General features: G+C 50.5%; 1 protein-coding gene across 3 annotated transcripts; it reads left to right on the top strand.

Moving 5' to 3' along the window:
• The first annotated feature begins 1,259 nt into the window (after positions 1 to 1,259).
• MTMR4 (myotubularin related protein 4) lies at positions 1,260 to 25,190 on the top strand. 3 transcript variants are annotated; one of them, XM_079904434.1, is made up of 19 exons: positions 1,260 to 1,404; positions 2,578 to 2,616; positions 6,314 to 6,403; positions 6,761 to 6,877; positions 7,392 to 7,474; positions 9,466 to 9,626; positions 9,741 to 9,837; positions 10,040 to 10,153; positions 11,340 to 11,536; positions 11,774 to 11,902; positions 12,417 to 12,528; positions 13,027 to 13,222; positions 13,462 to 13,647; positions 13,721 to 13,891; positions 14,042 to 14,196; positions 19,218 to 20,619; positions 22,304 to 22,414; positions 22,634 to 22,722; positions 22,940 to 25,190. In XM_079904434.1, the coding sequence occupies exons 2-19, from the start codon at positions 2,614 to 2,616 to the stop codon at positions 23,115 to 23,117; spliced, it is 3,591 nt and encodes a 1,196-aa protein (XP_079760560.1). In that variant the 5' UTR covers positions 1,260 to 1,404; positions 2,578 to 2,613; the 3' UTR covers positions 23,118 to 25,190. The 3 variants fall into 3 exon arrangements, with proteins under 3 accessions (XP_079760560.1, XP_079760561.1, XP_079760559.1); XM_079904435.1 differs by lacking the exon at positions 1,260 to 1,404 and adding an exon at positions 1,442 to 1,490; XM_079904433.1 differs by lacking the exons at positions 1,260 to 1,404; positions 2,578 to 2,616 and adding an exon at positions 4,422 to 4,888.
• The last annotated feature ends 677 nt before the right edge of the window (positions 25,191 to 25,867 follow it).

The following is a 25,867-nucleotide window of genomic DNA, read 5'->3' as shown; positions in this document are numbered from 1 at the left end:
GGCTCTAGGCGCGTGGGCTTCAGTAGTTGTGGCACATGGGCTCAGTGGTTGTGGCTTGCAGGCTCTAGAGCGCAGGCCCAGTAGTTGTGGTTCACAGGCTGAGCTGCTCCGCGGCATGTGGGATCTTCCCAGACCAGGGCTCGAACCGTGTCCCCTGCATTGGCAGGCAGATTTTTAACCACTGCACCACCAGGGACGTCCCAACAAACACTGTTTTAAACCTTGGAGTTAAAGCACTGAACACAGGTAAGGTTCCAGTTTTCCTGGAATTTACTAAATGTAGTAAAAGTCCCAGTGTCCTATAAGAAAGAGACATGTGAGGACATAATGGCCCTGGGGCCTGCTATTAAAGCATTCAGGCCCACTCCTGAACTGAAGCTATCGGTTGAGAATCTGAATCAACTGTTCTCCATTTCTGTCGGGTTGGTGGTATCTCGGGGCTACGGCGACCTCCAGCGGCCACCCACCGCCCTGCTGCCTGCTCTGGCTCCCCGTGGGAGAGAGGAAGGGAGGAGCGAAGAGCTAGATCGTCGGGAGAGTCCTATTCCCCACACCCTTTACAGACCAGAAGGTCGCAGCTAGCTCGTGGCAGTCTCAGTCCTATTTCTCAGGTGAGAGGTCTTCTCAAAACTGAAGGCACCGTTCATTCAGGTCACGGAGAGCAGGGTCGGTTCGCGGATGAAAAGTGAAGGTTGGAGGAACACGTCAAGGTGCGGAAGAAGGGAAACCCTCCCCCACCCCGCGCCAGTCGAAGACCCAGACGGAGCCTCAGGCCCAGCCCTCCCTCCTCTCTTAGCGTTCGGGGTCTTTCTCTCCCTTCCAGCTTTGGGACGGATGACCGCGGCGAAACCAAAACGGAAAATGAATAAACTAAGGTGCCACCGGAGATCTACTTGAGAAGTAACCCGGGGGCGGGGTGGTCACCGGAAGTGGCTGTAAGGCCTCTGTCCCTACAAGGCCCCGCCTTCAATTGCGCTACCAGTAGGCGACAGACCGCCCCCACTTCCGGCCCCTGGCGCCTTAGCTAGCGGCCCCCCTTTTACTGTTCTCCCATTGGCTACCGCAGGGACGCGCTGTGATTTCCCATTGGTCGCGTCTCCTCTCCCGCGCCGCGCCTCCTCCCTCCAGGTACAGTCTCGTCTTCCGGCACCCGATAGGCTAAAGGCTGGGAGGGCGTCTGCCCAATTTGACCAATGAGCGGCGTGAAGAGTGAGGGCGGCGGCTGCGTGGTGGGGGGCAGGGCGGGACTTGGTGTGGCTATTGGCCAGGGTGGGCACAGGCCAGAGATAGGATTGGCTGGGGAGAGGGGCACCGTGGTGGGGTCGAAGCTGCGCGGCCTCCGCAGCTGCGGGAGACGGAAGTAGTGAGAGCGCGGCCTCGGAGGGTCGGGCGGACGCCACCTGGGTGAGTCACCGTGCCCCGTGCACTGCCAGTTTGGGAGCCACAACGACCGCGTCTTGCCCGGCCCCGCCCCGGCCCCACCGGCTTTCGTGAGCCCCGCCTTCTGTCATTCGGGGCTCCGCCTCCGAGTCTTTAGGCTCCGCCCCTAGAACCTGGGTACCTGGGCTCCCCTGTCAGCCTGACCCGCCCCCCCCCCCCCCCCCCCCGGGGCCAGATCACCTAGGTCCGGGAACCCTGGGCCTCCCAGGCCTGTCCTCGTCTCTCCCTCTCTCCGTTTCCCTGAGGCTGCTTGCCAGTGGGCGGTGAGGCAGCACCTCTGGCTTGCAGTCTGCTGGCTCGCCCATGGGGAGGGTGGACTGTGATTACGGAGGCAGGTAGGGCCACAGATGGAGACTCTTATCCCCACAGCCTTCTGCGGGGCACTGCTGGACTGCCCCTGAGCTCGGATAGCAGGCATAAAGAAAAATGTCAGTGAAACCTGGGCCTGGTTCCCTAAGTGGTTCCCTAAGTGGGCCAAGGAGGCCCATCCTGACATTTCTGTTGCTTGGGCCCATTTGACAGGTACTGACTCTGAGGCCTGCACTGGCCTGATTCTGTCCCCGTTGTGTGGCCTCCTCCCACTAACCTGCACCCCACTTGGTGTCAAGTACACTCAGCAAGGCATGTCCAGCCCTGCTGCCGTCTGATCATAGGTTGTGGTCCCCTCCCTCTTGTCCTCTGCTCTGGACTCTGCCCCCAGCAAACAGGTCAGGTGGGTGCTACTCCCAGACTCAGAGGCTGGCAGAGCGCTCTTGTGGATTCACGTTCCCACCAGGGCCAGAAGTGAGCCCTGGTTGGGCAGCCTCTCTCTCTTCAGAGTTGGCAGTTCTTTTGCTCTCCCACAAAGAACAGGGTTTGGAGTGTTTTACTTCTCTTTCTGGGACTGGGAATCAGGACTCTTGAGTCCTGGTCCAGAACTTGATGGCTGCCTTCATGCCCTGCAGAGTCGCTTATTGCCTTCTCCTCACGTAGCTCCCATTGCCTCTGTCTAGCATGGTGACTTGTGGAGAGGCTGGATGCTCTGCGAGGAAGGCAAATAAGAGTTGTGGGGAAGTTCAGGAGTAGATGTGTGGCATTTGTTGATTCTATGGTGATGTTAATGTTGCTCTTTATGCTTATGTTTCTCGGGCTCTACAGTGAGAAGCAGGTAGCCAGGACCCTCACCACGGTAGAATGGTGAGTACGCTTTCCTCAGACCACTGTGTTTTCTGTAATCCTTGTGTCTTTCTCCATGAAGCTGCCCGCCTCTCCTGGACCTTGAGCTCCAGGCTACTCTGTTCAGCAACTAAGCAGGTTCATCTGCCCTGGAGATAAATTAGGGCTTCCTTAGGCTGCAAAACATCAGCCAATATACAGCACGGGGACGGGAAGCCTCTAGACATCTTTTTCTGTATGTGCTATGCCATGCTTTCCCCACACTACCACTGGCTCCCTTAGCTCTTCATAATGGCCCTTCTCTTGCCTCTCCTGGTCCCTGGGTGAAGCTCTCTGTTCTGGTCTGAAAAGCAAGGGCTCCTTTATATCAAGATCCTTGTACTTCCTACTGGGTCCCTTGAATATTGTGGGTGCTGTATCAGGAGCGACTCCACTAAAACTGTGGGGCTTCTCTACCTCCAAGGTCCTGCTGTCTGTTAAGCTACTGTAGGCAACAGCTGACTGAATATATAGCAGGAGAGCACCCTCAAGGTGCCCAGAATATCACTGGGGGCGGTGTGTGTGTGTATGTGTGTGTGTGTGTGTGTGTGTGTGTGTATGTGTGTGTGTGTGTGTGTGTGTTATAATGATCCCATAAAATTTCCACTAACTGTAACTGCCCTTCTTTCACCCCAAGTTCAGGGAACCCCTTAACCCCTGAGAGCTGGGAGGAAGCAGTGAGATGAGAAGGGAGTGGGGAGCTACAAGCCTGGGTCCAGACCAGGTCCTTGCTCTGGCTGTATCTCTTTATTTCTTTCACATGTCCCCTGTGCTTAGGGACAGGTCAAGGCATTCAGTTGGTGAGAGGACTCGCTCTTTTCCTCCACAGACACATGGGTGTGTGGGGTGTGCAGTATTGTTCTGGTCTCTTCTCAGAAAGCCTGCTGGTCCTGACCCCCACCAACTGATAGCCCCTTTCCTTTTTCTCTTCTGTGATGCAATGAAAAGTCAGCCTGGTCTAATTTTGAATTCTAGCACCACCACTTAAGTACTTTAGGTGAATTGCATACTTTCTCTGTAAGCCTGAAGTCTAATTTCTTTGGGAGTTGAATGGTTTTAGTGAGATAATGTTTGAAACATGTCCGGCTCATAGTAGGCGCTTAATAAAATGTCAGGTTTTTCTCCTATTCCTCCCTCCCCCCGCCCCAAGACCAAAACCGAAACAAAAGCCCTGGTTTCTGAAAGTTACCAGGGACAGGGAGTGTGGGGTTCCAAACGGTTCCTTCTGTGACTCTTGGTGACATTTTGAGCCTCTTATCACTGCCCCTTATTCTCTGGCCCTCTACCCAACTCCCTCCCTCCTCCATGAGTTTTGTTTTTGCATAGCTTCTGTGGTCTATAGTTCCAGCACTTCTCTTTCCAAGCCTAAGAAATTCTTTCTCCAAGAAGGACTTTCTTACCCAGAAGACACAGGATGTGAAACAAGGGGAGAGGAGGAGCTGAAGAAGTAGGGCTGGGCAGGGACCTTGGAATAAAAAACCCAGAGAATTTCCCTCTCAGGAGTGTGTAATGACCAAACTGGCACTAGACCAGTGTCCATTCTAAGGGGCAAAAAGGGAGTGGGATTAGTGAGGTCAGGGGATTGGAGGACACTGATGGACTGGGGAATGGTGAGTGGTGGTTTTGGAGGGAAAGGAGGAAGCCTAGAAACTGGAAAGGGCCTCGGGTGGAGGGAGGTGAGCCTCATCCTGGGAATCCGAGCAGGCACTGGGGGGACTCAAAGAGGAGGGGAGGGCGTGGGGACAGACGTCTGAAACAGTGGTGTGGGGTGGCTCACGTGGGAAGATGGGAAATGAAAAGATGTAGGCGGTCCTGCCGCCCCCTCCCACGCCGTGGGGGGGGCGGGGCAGTCCCGCAGCCCAGACTCCTGGGAGCCCCTAGGAGCCCGCCGAGGACGCGCTCCCACGCCGCGGAGGGGTGGTGGGGAGGGAGGAGTAGGGGGCTGTGGGCGGGGCCCGGGGACCCGCCCCGCCCCCGCCTTCCCGGCGCGGCAAGGTCGGGGAGCTCCCCTCGCCTGGGCGGAGCTGGGCTCGCTCCATTGTGGAGAGGAGGGGAGAGGCGCGCGCCGAGCACCGCCGCCCGCGCTCGCCTCCTGGCCGCAGCGGCTGCACCTGGCCGGCCCCGCAGCCGGGATGCGGCGGACGCCCGAGACTGGCGGGCAGCGCAGCGGCTCCGGGGACATGTGCGCTGGCCCAGACCGCCCGCGACCATGAGCCTGACCGCCCGCGTCTCCTGCTCCATGCTCAGCTGCTTCGTAAGTGCCGGCCCCGCCTGCGGCGGGCCGGGGACCCCGACGCTGGCTGCACCCGCCGCCCTTCCCAGGGCCAGCCCTTGAGATCCCGAATTTCAGCCCATCCCCCTTACCAAGGGCCCTGGCAGGGGAAGGGACATAATCCCTTTTCTTTCTTGGACTTGCTTTAATCTTCGGGTGCCGGGGATTGTGGAAGGCCGGGGATTGGAATTCTGTGACCCATCATTTTAGCCCTGAAGCCGCTGCCCTTGACTGCAGATCTTCAGGCCCCGCCCTGCAGGGGTACATCCCTTTACCTCCGCCTCTCCATCTTGGGCCCACCCGCTGCATCCTTGCTTGGGGATGTGGGATGTGGCTAGTAGGCCGTCTGGGATGTTAGGGGGCTGGTCGGGGAGCACAGGATGTCTGAGCTGTTTCCCTGGCTCCAGTCCCCTCCCCCTTCCACCACTCCATCCCTCACCTGACACGCCTGTCTTTTCTCCTTGACTGTCCCCCAGCCAGCCTCTCTTCTCCATCTTCCCTGCCTCTCTGCCTCTGCAGGCCTCCGTACCTCTGCATCATTCCCAGGCCACTCCCCCTCCCCCTCTGGTTTAATGCTCCTTCCCAGCTTCCCCCATCTGTCCTCTCAGATATCCCTATCTATCCCCTTCCCCCCCCCCCCAATATCTGCCAGACCTCCTCTCTCTCTCTCCCCTGGCTGTCCTGGGTCCCCTGGTTCTTCCCGGGCACGTGGATCCCCTCTTCTCCCCTCCCTCCCTGGTGGCTGGGAAGGAGTTACTTCTGCTTGCTGTGGGTATTCCTCAGGAGTTCCCCTCAGATCAGCAGTCAGGCAGGTTGCTTGGCAGGTGGCAGGAGCTTGTTAGCAGTGCGGGCCTAACTGGAAGAGAAGCTCAGCTCCAAAGCACATCCTCTTTTTGAAAGCATCCGTGAAGGCCCTCTAGAGGCTTGGGACTGAATCCCATGACCCACTCCTCTTTGTCTCCTTCACCCACCAGATTGAAGCCTCAGTGGGGTGGCCTCAGGGGCCTGGGTCCCCTCCTGTCTCTGTGACCAACTGCACACCTGGTTCCTGTTTCTCAGGGCAGCACTTTCCATTCCCACTTCTGTCTTACCCTTACATTCGCCTTTCTTTTCCTTCATTTTCTCTCCTTCATTTGGGAAATTTGGCTCTACAGGAGATTCCCTCTTTGAGGAGCGCAGATTCCCAGTTACTCTGTGGACCTTACTCTTCTCTTAGGCTTGAGAGGATTGAGTTCCCCCTCCACTTCACCCCTCCCACCAAACCAGGTCTCTCTTCCATTCTCTGGTGACCAGAACTTTTATAAGTGTGTATGGGGTATATGTGGGTTTATTGAGGGGAGGGGAGCAGAATGAGGCCTAATGGGCCAGGCGGAGCCTGGTGACTTAGGGCTGAGGCCTTCCCCACAGGGTGAGGAGGGGCCCCCCAGCCTGGAGTACATCCAAGCCAAGGATCTGTTCCCCCCCAAGGAACTAGTGAAAGAGGAGGAGAATCTGCAGGTAAGGAAGAGTTGGGGGCCCAGGGTGGGTAGAGCTCCCTGCCTGGTTAAAAAACACCCTCCCTTCCCTCCCGCACCCCAAATATCTCCAAGGGGATCTAGTGTGGGAGCTCCGGCTTCCTGCTCCTTGGTCTCTGGAGGGAGGGGAGCCTGTCTGTATGTGCATTATGGAGACTTTGGCCCCAGGGAAGGAAAGGCAGCTTTCCTGTATAGCTGTTGTCTGGTGCTGTTACCATGGAGAGAACTTTTGTCCTGCCTTGGCCCAGCTTTTCCAGAGGAGATCCTACAGATCAGGGGTTGGAGAGGGGATGGAGAGGTGACTGACTTCTGGACTGAGGGCCCCTCTGCCCCTCGGCAGGTGCCCTTCACAGTGCTGCAGGGTGAGGGAGTGGAGTTCCTGGGCCGCGCAGCCGATGCCCTCATTGCCATCTCCAACTACCGGCTGCATATCAAGTTCAAGGATTCTGTTATCAACGTGAGTTTCTGTCTTGTTCTCCCACACCCAAGCCAGAATCCCTGTGAAATTCAAGGTGGGATTGCTCCAATGCTCCACTTGATCATGTTTCCAAAGAGTTGGGGTTCCCTTCTTTTTCTTATTGTCCTTCCTCTAACGGCAGGTCTATCTTTCTGTCTCTCTCACTTAATTTTCCCTTCCCCTCTCTGTCTTTCCCTCACTCTGTTGCTAGGGGCACAGTGGCTTTGTTGGAAGAGTGCCACTTACCAACTGTGTGACCTTGGTCAATCACCCAGCTGAGGTGCAATTTCCTCCTTAATAATATGGTGTGAAAACACCTGCCTTGTGGTTTCTTGTGATTATTAATTGGGGTCACATATGTAGAGGACCCAGCACCGTTACCAGGCACCTAGGAGGCCCACAGTAAATGTTGGTTTCCTTCCTTCTATTGATACATCAGCATCTGGGTGGGGGCGGGGATGAGCAGTGATGTGGAGTGGGGGGATGTGAGCGCCAGTCTGCATTTCCTCTCCAGGTCCCCCTCCGGATGATTGACAGCGTGGAGAGCCGTGATATGTTCCAGTTGCACATCGCCTGCAAGGACTCCAAAGTGGTGAGGTGAGAACGACGGAGCCTCGCTCAGGTCCTCTGGCCCCAGTCTTGTCCAGACCTCTCTGCTGCAGGGTTTCTCTGGAGCAAGAAAGGAAAAATACTGCCTCCCTTTCCCCATTTGGAAGAAACAGTGAAAACCTTGTCTGGGTTGGGGGGTCAATTTTCTGATCCACAGTGTCTTGACCTAAAGAAATGGGGATAATGCTCACGGAGTTTTCATAAGGATTAAATGAGAAGATGCATCTGAGAGCACATAGGGTGATGTCTGGTGCAGAGCACTCACATTGTTGTTGGTTCATTTATTTATTCATTTAACATGTATTTATCGAGCACTCTACTCTATGCCAGACTGTTCTAAGCACTGGGGATACAGCGGGGAACAAACACACAATTTTCTGCCCTCATGGAGCTTATATTCCAGTGGGGAGATAGGAGTGGTAAATAGTAAGTAAAATATGTTAAATCATGGTAATGTAAAGTTAAAAAATAAAGCAGGGAAAGGGGATACGGAGTGCTATGGGGGTGAAGGTTGTAGGTTTAAACAAAGTGACCAGAGAAGCCTGCACTGAAAAGGTGACATTTGAGTCAAGACTTGAAGAAAGTGACCATGTGGGTATTTGGGGGAAGAGTGTGGCAGACAGGGGACAGTGCATGCAAAGGCCCTGAGGTGGGTATGAGCCTGGCACAATGGAAGAATGGCAAAGAGGCTAGTGTGGCTGGAGTGGAGGGCAAGTGGGTCATGATAGTGGGATACAAGATCTGAGAGGTAAGAGGGGTGTCAGGCTGTCATAATGACTGGTTTTTACTTTGAGGGAAGTGAGAAAACCACTGGAGGGTTTTGAGCAAAGGAGTGACGTGGTCTGTTATAGAATCACTCTGGCTGCTGTATTGAGAAAAGATGGAAGAAGGTTGGGGACAAAAGCTAGGGCAGAAACTGGAGACTAATTAAGAAGCTATTACAGTTACCCAGGTGAGAAATCATGGTGGCTGGTCCAGGTTGGTAGCAATCAAAATGGTGAGAAGTGGTCAGATATTTGAAGGTAGAGATGATAGGATTTGCTGACAGACTGGATTTGAGAGAAAGAGGAATCACTCCAAGGATTATTAAAAGGATGCCCAGACTAATAAGAACCTACTGTATAGCACAGGGAACTCTACTCAATATTCTGTAATGACCTATATGGGAATAGAATCTAAAAAAGAAGTGGATATATGTATATGTATAACTGATTCACTTTTCTGTACACCTGAAACTAACACAATGTTGTAAATCAACTATATGCCAATAAAAATTAATTAAAAAAAAAAAGATGCCCAGTTTAGAGCCTGCCATGTACTCGGGTCTGTAGGCATTAAGAACAGGAATCCGCATTGCCCTTCCCTTCAAGGAGATTAAAGTCTAGTTGCTAAAGGAAGACTTAGCCTGTGGCAATATGCTCTGGGAAAACTTACTGTTTAATACTCCCAGCATACTAAGAATAACAGAGGAAGGGGTCTGTGGAATGGGTTAGGCTCGGAAGGCCTCCAGGAAGAGGTGGGACTGCAACTTTCTTCAGAGTATCAGTAGGACATGGCTAGGCTGAGAGGAGACATTATTAAGCAGAAGTGAAAAACCAAGGAGACAGGAATGACATGGGTAGGACTTCCTCCCTGAAACAGAAGGTTTGTGCTGGAGAGTCATGGGAGAAGACACAAGGGGTAGCAGACATTCAGGGCCAGATCTGATAGCATTCAGATTTGATACAAGAAATGGTCGGGCCCTGTTAGAGGGGATCCTTACGTCTCAAGGACGAGAGTTCTTGGGAAGAGAATTGTCACAGCAAGACAATGTCCCTTGGGTGTTGCCCAGTCTCCCCGGTCCTCCCCAGGGTCCCCATGCCTTACCTCCTGCTTTGCAGTCTCCCCTCCCCACAGCCTTTTTGTGGCTGGGTCTTTGACCCTTATGGCCCCAGAGTTCACTCACCTCTTGCCTCACTTCGTGGCTTCTTGCCTGGCAGGTGCCACTTCTCCACTTTCAAGCAGTGCCAAGAGTGGCTCTCGCGGCTAAGTCGGGCCACGGCGAGACCCGCGAAGCCTGAGGACCTGTTTGCCTTTGCCTACCATGCCTGGTGCCTGGGGCTGACTGAGGAGGACCAGCACACCCACCTGTGTCAGCCAGGTGAGGCCAGGCTGCTCTCTTTAGGAGACTTCTTTTTGTCTCTTGCTTCTCACCCCTCCTCCGCCCTGGACCCCGTGCCCTTGGATGCTGACAGGCACGGGGGCTGTGTTGCAGGAGAGCACATACGATGTCGGCAGGAGGCCGAGCTTGCGAGGATGGGCTTTGACCTGCAGAACGTCTGGAGAGTCTCGCATATCAACAGCAACTACAAGTGAGAGGGTCTTGGGTGGGGAACCAGAACACCTGTCCAGACCCAGACTTCCTCCCCGTGTGGATAAAGCACGGTGGGCACAGCTCCTGGCTCTGTGAGGGGAGGAGGGCTCCTGGTCCCTCTGCCCACAGGGCCATCCCTGGGGATCTTGTGATCACAGGTCTTTAATCAAGCTCCATGACCCCATCTGGTCTCTTCTCAGATTGTGCCCCAGTTACCCCCAGAAGCTGCTGGTTCCCGTGTGGATCACAGATAAAGAGCTGCAGAATGTGGCTTCCTTCCGCTCCTGGAAGCGGGTCCCTGTGGTTGTGTATAGGTGAGGCGGTGGGGGCCGGGGAAGTGGGGGGATGCTTTTCGTGCAGTGAGGAGAGTCAGAAGTGGAGGTCTGCGGCAGTGTGGTTGACTGGGAATTGACACTCTTCCGGGAAGTGGCTATGAAATAATTTTAAAAGAAAAACTGCTTCAGTTTTCTTTCTCCTGAGGACGAGGCTTTTGGGGAGTTTACACATTTTTCTTTCTTCCTTTCTTCCTTCCTCCCTCCCTCCCTTCCTTTCTCTCTCTCTCTCTTTTTTCTTTCTTTCTTTTTAGGACCTGCGTGTGTGTGTGTGTGTGTGTGTGTGAAACATTGCTTTAGAACAGGGGTTGGCAAACCATGGCCTGTGAACCAAATCCGGCCTGTATCCTGTTCTGTGTATAGCCTGTGAGCTGTGAATGGTTTTTACATTTTTTAAAAAAATTATTTATTTTTGGCTGCATTGGGTCTTCGTTGCTGCGCACAGGCTTTCTCTAGTTGTGGCGAGCGGGGGCTACTGCACAGGCTTCTCATTGTCGTGGCTTCTCTTGTTGCAGAGCACGGGCTCTAGGTGCGCGGGCTTCAGTAGTTGTGGCTCGTGGGCTCTAGAGCGCAGGCTCAGTAGTTGTGGCGCACGGGCTTAGTTGCTCTGTGGCATGTGGGATCTTCCCAGACCAGGGCTCGAACCTGTGTCCCCTGCATTGACAGGCGGATTCTTAACCACTGCGCCACCAGGGAAGTCCCGGTTTTTACATTTTTAAAAGGTTATTTAAAAAAAGAAAACACAGAGAGAAGAATGTGCAACAGAGATTGGCTGTGACTCCCAAAGATGAAAATTTATTGCCTGGTTCTTTACAAAAAAACATTTGTGAGGCAGGTAGTAGCCATGAGGTTTGGAGTTGTTCATGCTCTGGGCCCAGGCTTGTTCTCCTGCTGGGTGTCTGTACCTGGAGCAGGTGCTGTGCAGATTTGATGAGTCAAGGTCACCTTGGGAATACACAGCGCATTTGAGAAATATGTGTGACAGTGCTTTGTAAACTGTAAAGCCGTCTTGAGATGTTAAGGGCTTTTGGTTGCTGTTATCATAGCCTGGATGATCTGGTGGCCCCTGTTCACTCTGGAGGTCTTGGTCTGGCCCCCTGGGGTCTCAGCAGTGGGCCTCTGTGGGCTGTGAAGGCCAAGGGCCTGATGGTTTCTTCTGTTTTATCAGACACCTACGCAACGGGGCTGCTATTGCCCGCTGCAGCCAGCCCGAGATCAGCTGGTGGGGCTGGCGCAATGCCGATGATGAGTACTTAGTCACGTCCATTGCTAAAGCCTGTGCCCTGGACCCAGGGACAAGGACCACTGGGGGCTCTGTCAGCACCGGGAATAGTGATGCCGGCGAGGCATGTGACGCTGACTTCGGTAAGGTGTGGGTGGTGTCGGCCCCCTGGGGACTAGGCTCCCACCTTGGCCTCCTGGGCTCCAAGTGAGAGGGTGGGATGAAGACGACAACACACAAGGTGTCTGGGTCCCTGTCTTTCGGTGGGGACGAAAAGGTGATGGCGTGTGAGGGGTCTCATCAAAGGGAGTGCCCCAGGGTGGGGTGCGCCTGGGCAGATGGCTGACCCAGGGTCCTCTCCCTGCTGTGTGTGTGTTTAGATTCCTCCCTGACTGCATGCTCCGGAGTGGAGAGCACAGCTGCCCCCCAGAAGCTGCTGATTCTGGACGCCCGATCCTACACAGCGGCGGTGGCCAACCGGGCCAAGGGTGGAGGTTGTGAATGTGAAGGTATTGCTGTTACCTCAGTGACTGCAGCCAGCCTGTGCTCTGGTGGCTTTGGGGACAGCTTGTGTGGTGGAAAGAGCCAAACAAACCTGGCCTGGGATCAGGACTCTGCCACTCAATGGCTAGGACTATGCTTAAATTGCTTAATCTGTCTGAGTTTGACTTTCTCATCTGTAAAGTGGGGCTGAAACAGGCCTTGCAAAGTTGTTGGGCGATAGAGAGGTTACATATATAAAGTTACTGGCACAGGGCAGCTACTGTTTGTTGAGGATTTACTATATGTCGTCATTACTAGTAGTCCTCGAGCATCGTTGTCATTGAGGTTATCGTCATCACTATTAGCTTACGGCACTTGAGCACCCGGAGGGAAAAGGGTATTGAGATCTCCAGAGTGTATCGAGTCCCCGTCCTGGAGTGCTCTGCCCTGCAGGGAAGCTTTGCCCACTGGGCTGCTCTCGTCCTGGATGCCTGTTTCCAGAACACGCTCTTATGCTCCACTCTCCTCTTATGTGTGCAGAGTACTACCCCAACTGTGAGGTCGTGTTCATGGGAATGGCCAACATCCATGCCATCCGGAACAGCTTCCAGTACCTCCGCGCTGTGTGTAGCCAGATGCCCGATCCCAGCAAGTAGGTGTTCCCTGTTCTGATTCCATCCACCCTCCAGTTTCATCCCTTACCCAGTACTTCTCGTGCTTGGAAGGTCTGGTGGGGAGTTGGGGAGTGTGAGACACAGGAAACCCGAGGGCCTAGGTGCAATGGGCTAGTTCCAAGAACACTTCTTCCACTTCTCAGCCAACGCTTTGGAACGGCCACAGGACACTGGGTTCCTTCTGTTTTGATGAGTTGTCCTCAAGGACGCAGAGAACTGGGGAGAGAAAGTGGCTTCTAGATGTGCGTGTGATGCTTCCAAATTCCTCTGTTGATCCAAAGACTGTCTTGTCCACCCCAGGTCCCATTTTCCCTACCTTCTTGCTAGACACCTCTTGGCAGAAAGGCCATGGGCTGGGCCTCTTAGCTTCAGCTCTCACTGGGGACTGTGTTAAGGTGTGGCTGGCCGTGGGTGGCGGAGAGACTGTTGTAGCCTTGGCGCCCTTAGTGACAGATGTGACCTCTGCTCTCTTGTAGCTGGTTGTCGGCTCTGGAGAGCACCAAATGGCTGCAGCACCTGTCGGTGATGCTGAAGGCAGCTGTGCTCGTGGCTAATACAGTAGACCGGGAGGGCCGGCCTGTGCTGGTGCACTGCTCAGATGGCTGGGACCGGACGCCGCAGATCGTAGCCCTGGCCAAAATACTACTGGACCCGTATTACAGGACGTTGGAGGTATTCGGAGGGGTTGGGTGGGAAAGAGCAGAGGGAAAGGGGGCGTTTGGGGAAGGTACTAGGCCCTCTGGATCCGTTTGGGGGATCTTTCCATAGAGGACACTGGTGGCTTTAAGTCCTCTTCTAGGTTTGGGCATGTTCTTCTCTGAAGCTGCCAGCCCCCTGCTTCAGGCATCCCTGGAAGGAGCACAGTAGCCTTCCCAGAGAGACCCTATACTTGAACCTCCTCTTTGTTGCAGGGTTTCCAAGTGTTAGTAGAATCTGACTGGCTGGATTTTGGGCACAAGTTTGGAGACCGCTGCGGCCACCAGGAGAACGCAGAGGACCAGAACGAGCAGTGCCCTGTGTTCCTCCAGTGGCTCGATTCTGTTCACCAGTTGCTCAAGCAGTTTCCCTGCCTGTTTGAGTTTAATGAAGCGTTCCTGGTAAGTCCGTGAGCCTGAGGCCAGGGTGGGGGCCGGCAGCCCAGGCCCGGTGCAAGCTGTCTTGGCCGTCTAGGTAAAGCTGGTGCAGCACACGTACTCCTGTCTCTACGGCACGTTCCTGGCCAACAACCCCTGTGAGCGAGAGAAGCGCAACATCTACAAGCGAACCTGCTCCGTGTGGGCCCTTCTGCGAGCTGGCAATAAGAACTTCCACAACTTCCTCTACACATCAGGCTCAGAAATGGTAAGTCCGCACCCTTATCCCGTAGGTGCGTCTTGGGGACCTACAGGGAGAAAAGGCCGAGTCAGCGGGAAGGACTCGGGCCCAGAGGCTTAGGAAGGAAGGGGGCCCTGAAACATCTCACAGAACCCACGTACGGGGCTGCTTCCCTAGGTCCTGCACCCCGTGTGTCACGTCCGGGCGCTGCACCTCTGGACAGCTGTTTACTTGCCAGCGTCATCTCCATGCACACTCGGGGAGGAGAGCATGGACCTCTACCTTTCCCCGGTGGCTCAGAGCCAGGAGTTCTCTGGCCGCTCTCTGGACAGGTAAGAAGAGCCCTTTTTGCTCTCTCCTCTCTCCCCTAGGGAGGCAGCAACTGCTTTGTGTCTTGCCTAAATGCTGTTCTTTTCCTTTTATGAGATATTTTAAAGCAACCTCTTGAGCCAGTTGAAGGCCAAACTTGGCCCAAGACTCGTAGTTAGCTTGGAGGGCACTCTGTATGTTCCCAAGGTCCGTCCTTAAGGTAAGAGTGGTTACCTTTTTTCCAAGCTGCTATTACCCTTTGTGACAGACCCAGGGGAGAGGAGAACAGAACAGAAAGGACTATTTCAGGAAGACTTGTGGGAATGGTCTTGATCGATGTTCACTGGCGTGGGAACCTTGCTATCTTAGTAATAACCTTTGCTATGTCCAGCATTAGCTTCCAGAGAAATGGGTTCCCAGAAAGAGAACAGCCTTTACATTACTCCCTCAGAATTTAAAGGGAGACATAAAAGTTAAAGTTATATTCTGGCTGAATATTTGGGGGGAAGTAGAATGGAGATTGGTTAAGTTATAAGAGTAATATCTGTTCTTTGTTTTTAAAAAGAGCCAAGCAGTATAACAGTAGAAAATGGCAGTTCTGCCTCCCTGTTCCCTGTCCCCACAGGTGTCTACAGCTGGCGCTTTGGTGCGTGCACTTCCAGATGTTGATCTCTACACTGATACAGCCACTCTCACAATCTCGTGTAGAAACATTTTTTAAATCCAAAACCAATCATATTTTGCGTACCGTTCTGCAAATTGTTTTCCCCACTGTGTGTCAGGATGTCACCCATGACAGCACACATAAAGCTGCTGTATTGTTTTTAGCGGCTGCATAGTAGTCCAAAATTAGAGTGCATCAAAATTTATAAAACCAGTTTTCAATTGGTCATTTAGGTTTATCCCATTTTTTAATCATTATAAGGGGTGTTTTAGTTAACATCCTTATATGTATATCTTTAAAAATTTTTTTTGTAAAATACATACAATATTTACCATCAAAACCATTTTTTAAAAAAAATTTTCTTGATTTTTGGCTGTGTTGGGTCTTCATTGCTGCATGCGGGCTTTCTCTAGTTGCGGCGAGCGGGGGCTACTCTTCGTTGCGGTGTGAGGGCTTCTCATTGCGGTGGCTTCTCTTGTTGTGGAGCACGGGGCTCTAGGTGTGCAGGCTTCAGTAGTTGTGGCGCATGGGCTCAGTAGTTGTTTCGCATGGGCTTAGTTGCTCTGCAGCATGTGGGATCTTCCTGGACCAGGGATCGAACCCGTGTCCCCTGCATTGGCAGGTGAATTCTTAACCACTGCGCCACCAGGGAAGTCCCCTAAACCATTTTTAAGTATACAGTTCAGTAGTGTTACCGTATATGTATACCTTTGCTTTTGTGCTGGTGTTTCTGCCAGATAAATTCTTAGAAATGAAAATGCCTGGTTCGAAGCATATGTGCATTTCTAACTTTGATCTTTGTTTACTGGTGGAAGGTTTTTAAAATTAAAATATAACTTACATAATTGGTTGAATATTATAAAGGAAAACAAAAACCCCCAACCCCCAAGTTACTAGTTTTAGGGTCTTTGGAGCTGTGTCCGTTGTCAGGGGCCTATGGATAGGCTTCAGGAATTCTGTGATTTTTCTCTTTCCACAAACTATGCAGAATTTGGGTATAGGTTCATAAGTTTGCTTTTCTAGGGAGAGGGGCCATAACTTTTTATCAGATTCTTAATAAGTTATGTGACCCATTTAACAACCATGGCCTTAAATCAATACCTAAGTTTTCAAACCAATAAATGTCTCTTAAATACTACAAGTTGCCTAGTACTGTACTGGGTTTTATGGGCTGTACCAAAGACATAGAAGATATTGATCCTATAAGATACCTTTAAAAAGCTGTAAGATCAGGCATAGGACAATTAGAGAACAATTCTAAGTTAGCATCTAAGCGAATAAGAATGTGTCTTGTTCAAAGCTACTAGAGAAATGAGAAGTAAGAAAGGGGTCATAGGGTGACTGTTTACTCAGAGACGTTTTCGTGGAAGACCAGGCAGGAACCATGGCTTTTTACTGTCCCTAGTGCCTGGCTCAGGGCCTGGCACATAATAGGTGATTTAGTAAATGCTTAAATGAACAAACAAATGAATGGAATAATGGGAGTTATGAGCTTGGTAACAAGGTTAGTGGAGAGGGGTCCAAAAGAATTAGAAGCATGAGAGAGTTTCTAATTTTTTTAAAAAGAAGAACCACCTCTCTGGAGCTGGCAGGGTTTGGGAAGAGGTATTTTGAGGAATAGAAAGAAATAAACAGGATAGTTCATTGAGGGCTTTTATACTGAGGAGTTAATTTTGTTTTTTATAAATTTATTTTATTTATTTATTTTTGGCTTCATTGGGTCTTTGTTGCTGTGTGTGGGCTTTCTCTAGTTGTGGTGAGCGGGGGCTATTCTTTGTTGTGGTGCGTGGGCTTCTCATTGCGGTGGCTTCTCTTGTTGAGGAGCACGGGCTCTAGGCACGTGAGTTTCAGTAGTTGTGGCGTACGGGCTCAGTAGTTGTGGCTCGTGGGCTCTAGAGCGCAGGCTCAGTAGTTGTGGCATACGGGCTTAGTTGCTCCGTGGCATGTGCGATCTTCCCGGACCAGGGCTCGAAGCTGTGTCCCGTGCATTAGCAGGCAGATTCTTAACCACTGCGCCACCAGAGAAGCCCCTGAGTAGTTTATTTTGATTCAGTTGTCAATAGTAAGTCATTGTGACCTGGTAACAATGGGATTTTTCAAGAATTAATCAGTGAGCAATGTAGTTGGAGGCACAGAGACCAGCCAGCACTGTTGTAATTCAGATATGAAAGGAAGAGTCCTTGGAAAAGAGAAAGGATTAAATTCAGACGTTGTTGAGAAGTCATTAGCACTCTGTGGAGTTGCCTGAACATTGAAGGGTGGAAGTGAAGAGTAAAGAGGTCAGTCAAAGACAGGTCCCAGGGCTTCCCTGGTGGCGCAGTGGTTGAGAGTCCGCCTGCCGATGCAGGGGACACGGGTTCATGCCCTGGTCCGGGAAGATCCCACGTGCCGCATAGCGGCTGGGCCCGTGGGCCATGGCTGCTGAGCCTGCGCGTCCGGAGGCTGTGCTCTGCAACGGGAGAGGCCACAACAGTGAGAGGCCCGCGTACCGCAAAAAAAAAAAAAAGGTCCCAAGTCTCTGAGCTTAGAAACCAGGAGGAGGATATTAGTACCACCTATAGACACTGAAAAGTTGAGAAGATGCGTCAGTTCAGGGAGAAGGAGGAGATACCGGCAGGTTGGGACTGAAATATTTTGACAGCACACAGGAGGTATGCTGCAGGCAGTTCGAGATAGGGTTGGATTTAGAGGAGTAGTTGTATAAGGGTTTTAAAGGAAATGGTTTCTCTAACAGCTGACCTGACTCACCTTCGGTTCTACCTTTCCCTAGATCAGAAACGTCCTGCTCTCTTTCCTCTTCTTCCATTAAAGTGCAACAACCCATTCTTCTCTCCCCAGCTCAGATCCTCCTCTGTCTGTGTAGCCTTCCCTGACCACATTAGCTGGATGAGCTCTCTCGTGGTTCCAAACTCCTCAGGCATGATTGTCTCTACCAGCATTATTAATTAGACCTTCGGTCCACATAGGCGTCAGCTGTGGGCGACTGCAGGCTGTTGCTATTGGTGAATCTGGATAAAGAGTACACTGGATTTCTTCACACTCTTCTCTCTACTTATTTTGTATGTTTGAAAGTTTCCATAGTAAAAAGTAAAACAAAAAAAAAAAAAAAAGAAAAAAATTAACAAGTTGCCAAGCTGTGAGATTCAAGCTCTTGCTGTGGGACTCCAGAGACTGTAATTGTAACTGTTGTCATTGCCTTCCTGGAATTTGTTACCACACAAACACACATTGATCACGAAAGTAAAATCAAACACAAGAATACTTTTAAAGAAGTATTAATAAGTTTCAAAAACCAAACACTTAAAAAAAATCAGCTAGCTCTGTTGTAACTGCACCTTTGAGGGATTTTTCAGTGTGGGCTGGGCTGACTGAGGCGTCTGAAAATAGGAGTCCAGCGAAGTCTCCACTGTTTCCTGGCAAATTTCCCTCAAGTTTTGTTGCTCCAAGGACTTTAGAACTTTAAAAATTAGGGCGGTCATTCTTGCAAATGTCTGTTACCCCTTTGGTGTGCCAGAATGCCTCTAGAACTTTGCGTGCTGTACACGAGGGGAAGTTTCCGTGCTGACTTGGGACTCATAGGAGCACGCGGCCACTAAGTGGTTGTAAAAAGCTGTGCTGGTTACTCCTGTGATGGAGGGATAATTTATAATAAGGAAAGCTGTAAAAATGAGGAGTCGTGAGTGTAGCCTTTATGTATGTATTTATTTATTTTGGCCGCACCCTGCGGCATGTGGGTGGGATCTTAGTTCCCCAACCAGAGATCGAACTTGGGCCCCCTGCAGTGGAAGCGCGGAGTCTTAACCACTGGGCCGCTGGGGAAGTCCTGTGAGTGTAGTCTTAATTAGTTTGCGGTTGGTTGCCTATATTTTGAATCCTCGTAGCATCTCTGCAAGGTAATTTATTGTCATTTTATGGAGGAGAGAAACCAAGTGTCTGAGAGGTTAAATAGCTTACTTGTAGTCACATCGCTAATCAGCGTCAGAGCCAGCATCGTCAAGCTCCAGAACCCACCTTCTTTCTGTCTTGCCATGTGTGATAGAGGCGGTTGGACATTAGGTGTGAGGCCGAGATGTAGTCCTGGCCTGAAGGGTAGATTGGGAAGGCATCAGCTTAGAAGGCAGTTGAAGCCACGGGAGTGGTTGAGATTGCCAGGGAGACTGTGTGGGGTGAGACTGATGAAAGCTGAGGACAGAGACTGGGTTCCGGAGTTCATGTCCTCCACTCTTTGCAGAGCAGACTCTTTGCAGTGCACATTGGTCATCTGTAATCTTAAATGTTGTTATTTCTTGTGAACTCTGGCTTTGATTGCTTTGATGACCCAATTCCTGTATATGGAGGTAGCTCAGCTCCTGACCTGGAGGTGGTGTGTTGTCATTCCAGATTACCTAAAACGAGATCTGTGGATGATCTTCTTTCTGCCTGTGACACAAGCAGCCCCCTGACGCGCACGTCCAGTGACCCCAACCTGAATAACCGCTGTCAGGAGGCCAGAGCAGGCCTGGAGCCCTGGCATGGCAATCCTGAGGGATCAGAGGCAACCTTCGTGGAATCTGGGCTAGGAGGTCTTCAGCAGACTGTAGGAGAAATGGCTCTTCCTCCGTCTCTGCCCAGCAGCCAGAAAGACTACTTGAGCAATAAACCTTTCAAGAGTCACAGAAGCTCTTCTCCAAGTTACAGGCTGCTTAATGCTGCAGTGCCCCAGGAAACGAAGAGCAGCACCTCTGATCCTGAGTTCAAAGTCCTAGAAGAGACTAAGGCACCAGCTCCAGACCCTCCTGCCCAGGATGAGCTGGGTAGGACTTTAGATGGCACAGAGGAGCCACCTGAACATTGTCCTGAAAAAGCAGCTGTCCGAGCACTCTCTAAAGTTGTTTCCAACAAGCGTGATGGAACTTGTGATTTTCCTGAGTCTTCCCAGGACTCCCTCACAGGTGCCCCCGAGCAGGCCCAGCTAGACTCTGTGCTAGGTGTGCCCTCCAGAGGTGCTGCAACTCACGGTCTGGGCACCCTTTGCAACCCACTGAGTGCTACCTGCCGAATTCCTCCAGACCCAAGCACCGACTTTCTCAACCAAGACCCCCCAGGGTCTGTGGCAAGTGTCTCCCACCAGGAACAGCCCGGTTCTGTGCCAGATCTGATTCAGGGGGAAGAAGACATGGGCAAAAGAGGGAATAATAGGAATGGGCAGTTATTGGAAAACCCTCGCTTTGGAAAGGTGCCATTGGAACTGGCCCGAAAGCCAATTTCTCAGAGCCAGATCAGTGAGTTCTCTTTCTTAGGGTCCAACTGGGACAGCTTCCAAGGGATGGTGACTTCATTCCCGAGTGGGGAGACCACCCCTCGGCGGCTGCTTTCCTACGGCTGTTGTAGCAAGAGGTCGAGCAGTAAGCAGATGCGGGCAACAGGGTCTTGCTTCGGGGGACAGTGGGCTCAGAGAGAAGGGGTGAGGTCACCGGTCTGTTCTACTCATTCCAATGGACACTGTACTGGTCCAGGAGGAAAAAACAACCAGATGTGGTTGTCTGGTCACCCAAAGCAGGTCTCCAGCACGAAGCCTGTTCCCCTAAGCTGCCCTTCTCCAGTGCCTCCTCTCTACCTGGATGACGATGGACTCCCCTTTCCCACGGATGTGATCCAGCATAGATTACGGCAGATTGAAGCGGGGTACAAGCAAGAGGTGGAACAGCTACGTCGACAGGTGCGTGAGCTTCAGATGAGGCTGGATATCCGCCACTGCTGCGCCCCTCCAGCAGAGCCCCCCATGGACTACGAGGATGATTTTGTAAGTACTCGCCTACTGCCACGCAGCCACTCATTCTGTCCTTCCGTCCAGCCTTTCACCCATTCCATATCCATTCATTGGGTACTTGCTGTGTGCCAGAGTTAGGGGGTTGGGCTGTAGGATGAAAGACGTAGTCCCTGCTCGCAAGGAGCTCACAGTCTATTGGGAGAGACAAGTAGACAGTTAGAATGCTGTTCTTAAGTGTTGAGGGAAGCATCAGGTGTTGGGGGCCTGGGTGGAGTCAAATTTCGGGGAAGTCTCTCCTGAGAAGCTAATGCTTGAGCCGAGTGCTGAAGAATGTGTCGCTTTTAGCCATGTAGAGAGTGAAAAAGAAATACCATTTGCAGAAGCATGGAGGCAATAGGTACTCCAGCGGTATGGCTTGAATAAAGGGGTGTGTGTGTGTTTGCACACGCGTGTGTGCATGCGCGCACACTTGTGCTGGGACTGTGAGGGAGGGAGTTGGTAGTGTGGCGGGAGGTGACCTTGGGAAGTGGAAAGGGATTAGAAAGGTCAGCCTGAGTGCCTGTGTTGTGTGGATTCTACCCTCAAGGCAATAAAAGTTTTGGCTAGTGAGTCACATGATCAGATTTGCATTTAAGAGTACTACCCTAGAGGGACTTCGAATGGCACGGCTAAAAAAAAAACAATTGAGTACTAAAAAGAGTGCTACTACCCTAGCAACAGCGTGTCAAGCAGATGAAACCCAGATGGGGAGGCTGGTTAGGATGTTTTGGAATCAGCCAGGTGAGAGGTGATGAGGACTATCTAGGCTTCACTGGGTCAGGAGGCCTTGGGTTCTGGCACAGCAGCCCTCGGGGAGCTTCTAGAAGCCAGCTCTAGGACATTCCCCCTTGCCTGCTGCCCACTCCTCTGCTGGTGGGATGGTCAGGGCTAACAACTTCTTACTATTCAGGGTGATGGTTTAGAACAGGAGTCAGCAAATTTGTTTGGTAAAGAGCCAGACAGTAAATACTTCAGGCTTTGTGAGACATATAGTCTCTTTTGCAGCTACTAGGCTCTTCTGTCTTACACAGAAGCAGCCATAATGACCATGTGTAAATGAATTGAGCGTGGCTGTCTTCCAACTTGACTTACAAAAACAGGCAGTGGGCCAAATTGGCCTGTGGGCTGTAGTTTGCGATTTAGAATGTAACAGGAGAAATATTCTTTCCATACTGTGATGGAGCATATTGGTTAAGAGCATGGGTCTGGGGGCTTCCCAGGTGGCGCAGTGGTTGAGAGTCCATCTGCCGATGCAGGGGACACGGGTTCGTGCCCTGCTCCGGGAAGATCCCACATGCCACGGAGCGGCTGGGCCCGTGAGCCATGGCCGCTGAGCCTGCGCGTCCGGAGCCTGTGCTCCGCAGCGGGAGAGGCCACGACAGTGAGAGGCCCGCGTACCACAAAAAAAAAAAAAAAAAAAAAAAAAAGAGCTTGAGTCTGAAGCCAGACGCTAGGTCCAAATCCCACGTTTACTACCTATTAGCTCTTAACTCTCTCTATGGCTTCGTTTCCTTATTTGTAAAATGAGGATAATAATAGCATACATCATAAGATTGTTGTGAGGAGTTAAATAAGGTCACGCATGTGATGCACTTAGAAACAGTGCCTGATGCATAGTAAACAATGAATGTTAGCGCTGATGAAGATGATGGTGGTGATGCCTTTGCTTTTCCTTTAGACGTGTTTGAAGGAGTCAGATGGCAGTGATACAGAAGATTTTGGTTCTGATCACAGTGAAGACTGCCTTTCAGAAGCAAGCTGGGAACCTGTTGATAAGAAAGAGACTGAGGTATGTCCAGGCAAATATGTGGCAGGTCCTTTTGCAAGCCAGTGAGTTCTCATACTTCTCAGAGATGACTGACCTGTTCTTCCCCAGCCGAGTCTCTCTGTAGGGCAGTAGTAGCTGCCTAGGCCTTGTCATTTTCTTCTGGGATGCTTTCCTTGTTGCAGTGTTGCTTTTCCACTCTGTTGACAAGGACCTGGGATTTTTCCTTTTGCCTTCTGTTAGGTGACTCGCTGGGTTCCAGACCATATGGCATCACATTGCTATAATTGTGACTGTGAATTCTGGTTGGCCAAACGCAGACACCATTGCAGGTAAGATGTTGCCTATGATTCAGTATGGCTCGTAAAGCCTACTGAGGGACATAGTTATGAACTAAACTGAATTAACCTGAAAATGGAGATATCTTAATAGGAACTATTTTTGTTTTCCCCCAACTTTTTCTTTACTCATGTAAGGCCTTTCAGAGTATCATTCGTTCCCAGTATATCGGCATTTCTGATGAACTCTCCCCTCTTTGTGCTTTGGCAGAAATTGTGGGAATGTATTTTGTGCTGGCTGCTGCCACCTGAAGTTGCCCATTCCTGATCAACAACTCTATGATCCAGTTCTCGTCTGTAACTCATGTTACGAACATATCCAAGTATCTCGGGCCAGGGAACTCATGAGCCAACATCTGAAGAAACCCATTGCCACAGCTTCCAGTTGAATGCCAGAGGAGAAGACCTGTCCAGTTTTAGCAGGTTTGAAGGGAGGATCTGCTTCAGGTGTAGTTTTGAAGGTTCCTTGGTGTGGCTCATGAATCACAGAGCTCAAAGATACAGTCTTGAGAAATCCTCCTTGGTACCATGAGACTGGAGCAGAGGAATTCCAATTTGGCAGGAGGTCCTCTACTGGTGAGACCCTTACCTTGGGGTAATGGTCCTGATCCAGACCCAGAGTCTGGAAGCTTAACGTTGAGTTGGTGGCTCCAGTTTCTTTCTCCTGGGGTCACAAGATGATGATTTCATAGATACTGCCTGGTGATGTGTGCCCCAAACAGCAATAGAAAGGCATATGTATAACCAAACTCCAAATGATAACCAGATCCATCTCTCCTCCACCTTGAAAAAGGCAGATTATAGTATATAAGATAGGAATTCCTATCCTATTTGAAATGAACTATACCCTGTACCTCTGTGCTCTGTGTCTGTGCATGAAGGCTCAGTCCTTAGAGGCACTCCCTCTAGTTGCATTAGCTCTGTCTTTCTGTGGAGTTTGGTTTAAAGACTGGTTCAGCAAGTGGAGGTTTTGCTGTATTTTTCACTTGGCTCATCAGCCAGCATCAGTGAATATTCAGTTTAGGGGGACAGTTTTAGGGAGTGAGACCTTTTTGGGAGCAGAGGAAAACTCTGCTGACGTTCAGTCCTGGCAGAAATCAGTTACTTTGAGCTGTGAAGGCAGGAGTCTTTGTTACTCAGTGGCAGCTTTCGAGGTATGCACTGTGAAGAATGAGAAGGGAAAAGCAGAAATTATCCTTGTGAAATATTTGCTGATTGTGCCCTACCCTTTGCGCCTGACTTTTCCTAGTTGTCCTGGTGCTAACACAGGAGCTACACCTTGATCCTCTCCTGGCATGAAAATAAAACACTGTTTATTTTGGTTGTTGTTCCATTGCCCTCTTCCCACATGTCCTCTTTCCCTTGGCTGCTGCCTCCTCTGGGTCACACTGCTTCTTATCCTGAACACTTGACACCTTGAGGGTAGAATCTAGTGTTTGGTTTTTACCTCCTAGAATACGCTGTTTGGTATGTGAGGGTTTCAGTACAAATGCTGCTGTCTATTTCTGTGCACTTAACAATGGAACCCAAACAGAAGAGAATAAAGCCTCGATACCAAAATTGGGAGAGAAAATGCGTCCATTTGGACCAAAGGGTTTTTTTTTGTTTTTGTTTTTGTTTTTCCATCTTAATATGTACCAGTGGCACTTAACCAAAAGATACAGTGATATAGCCATGTACTGTGGTTGGGACAGATACAGTCTCCTTGACCTATAATGAAACCACTAGGATTTCCTTATATATTTTACTTAATTCGTTGGTGTATGGAAGGTAAATTACCCTTAGGCTTACCCTGTTTTAAAATTATGGTAGCCGTCTAACTACTACTTGTTCATGCTTCTTCCTAGAAAAAAAATTTTCATTCGAAAATAACTAGGATCTGCATTTAGAACAAGAACTGTTATTTGTCCTGACCTTTTCTTTAGCCCTACTGAGAAGCATCTGTGCTTTTATACTTGCCATGGATGTAACCTAAAAAGTTTTGGCGTATCTAGGTCAGTCTAGCGGAACTTTTTTTCGTTTAAATGGAGTTGAATAATGGAGATTTTGTGTCCGGGAAATTCCTGAGATCATTGAAAAAATAACAAACTATTCCTTGTCTCGATACATAAAATTCTTCTAAGCATTTTCTCAGTCATTAAAATTTACTGCCAGTTGTGAGTGGCTTTTTAATTAACTTGACTTTCACTGCACTTCGATTGGCAACGTTTGAGGAGACTGTATCTGTCTACTTTGTGTGGCTGTTTTGAGGGGCTGTCCCATCAGTGAACATACTGCATGGCCTTGGAGAGAGACTCTGGGCTCTCAGCTCAGATGTATTCATCAAATACTCCTTTCAGAGCTCTTGTGGGTGTAAGTGACATGATGTGGCCAAAAATCCAAACTGTGCAGTTGCGTTGTGACAAACATGCAATGTGCTGTAAAAACTCGATACAATTTAAATAAAATCTCTATATTAGTGCTGCTTTGTTGGGTCTTTTTCTTCATTTTCAGTTTCTAAGAAAACTTAATACTCATTTTTTCTTTGACCATGAGAAAGGACTGAAACATTATACCCCTTCCTCCCAACCATTTCCATTTTTTAAATGGCCCTCTCTTTTTATCAGCACAAGCTTAGTTATTGATCAGATAGGGGAGTTATGCTTATGGATCCTACAGGGTTCTAGCCCATCTCATGTGAGGTTTATTTCTCTTTAATATCTAAAATTTCACCAGCTGGTTGATCAGGCACACGGGATTGTACCTGTCTCCCTGCTTCCTGCTTCCCTCCTCACAGGCTCCTTCCGTTTTCGTTCCACTTTGGGTAAACGGTCTTGGGAAAAATATTGGCTGAAAAGAGTATATTTCATAACATGTAAAATGCTACTCTCTAAAAGGTGAATTTGTGTATTCAGGATACCTTACCACCATCACCATTTTTATTTGGAGAGACAAGCAATTCAACTGTTAGGACTAAGGTTATAGAGTTGTGCCCTTTTCTGTCGAGAAACGTCCGATTTTGTACTGCCCCACTGCTCACTTGCTTAATTCTAAAGTCCCACAGCTCCGCCGGCCGCAGGGAAATATGGGTCTCAGCATTCCACGGGGGTTAACCGGGCCGATCTCTTTGCAGGACGTAACACTACCTGGCGGGCGGCGG

Source organism: Stenella coeruleoalba, assembly GCF_951394435.1.
Source record: "Stenella coeruleoalba genome assembly, chromosome: 19".
In the NCBI taxonomy this organism is placed as follows: Eukaryota; Metazoa; Chordata; class Mammalia; order Artiodactyla; family Delphinidae; genus Stenella; species Stenella coeruleoalba.
This window is presented reverse-complemented; position numbering and strand designations above follow the sequence as displayed.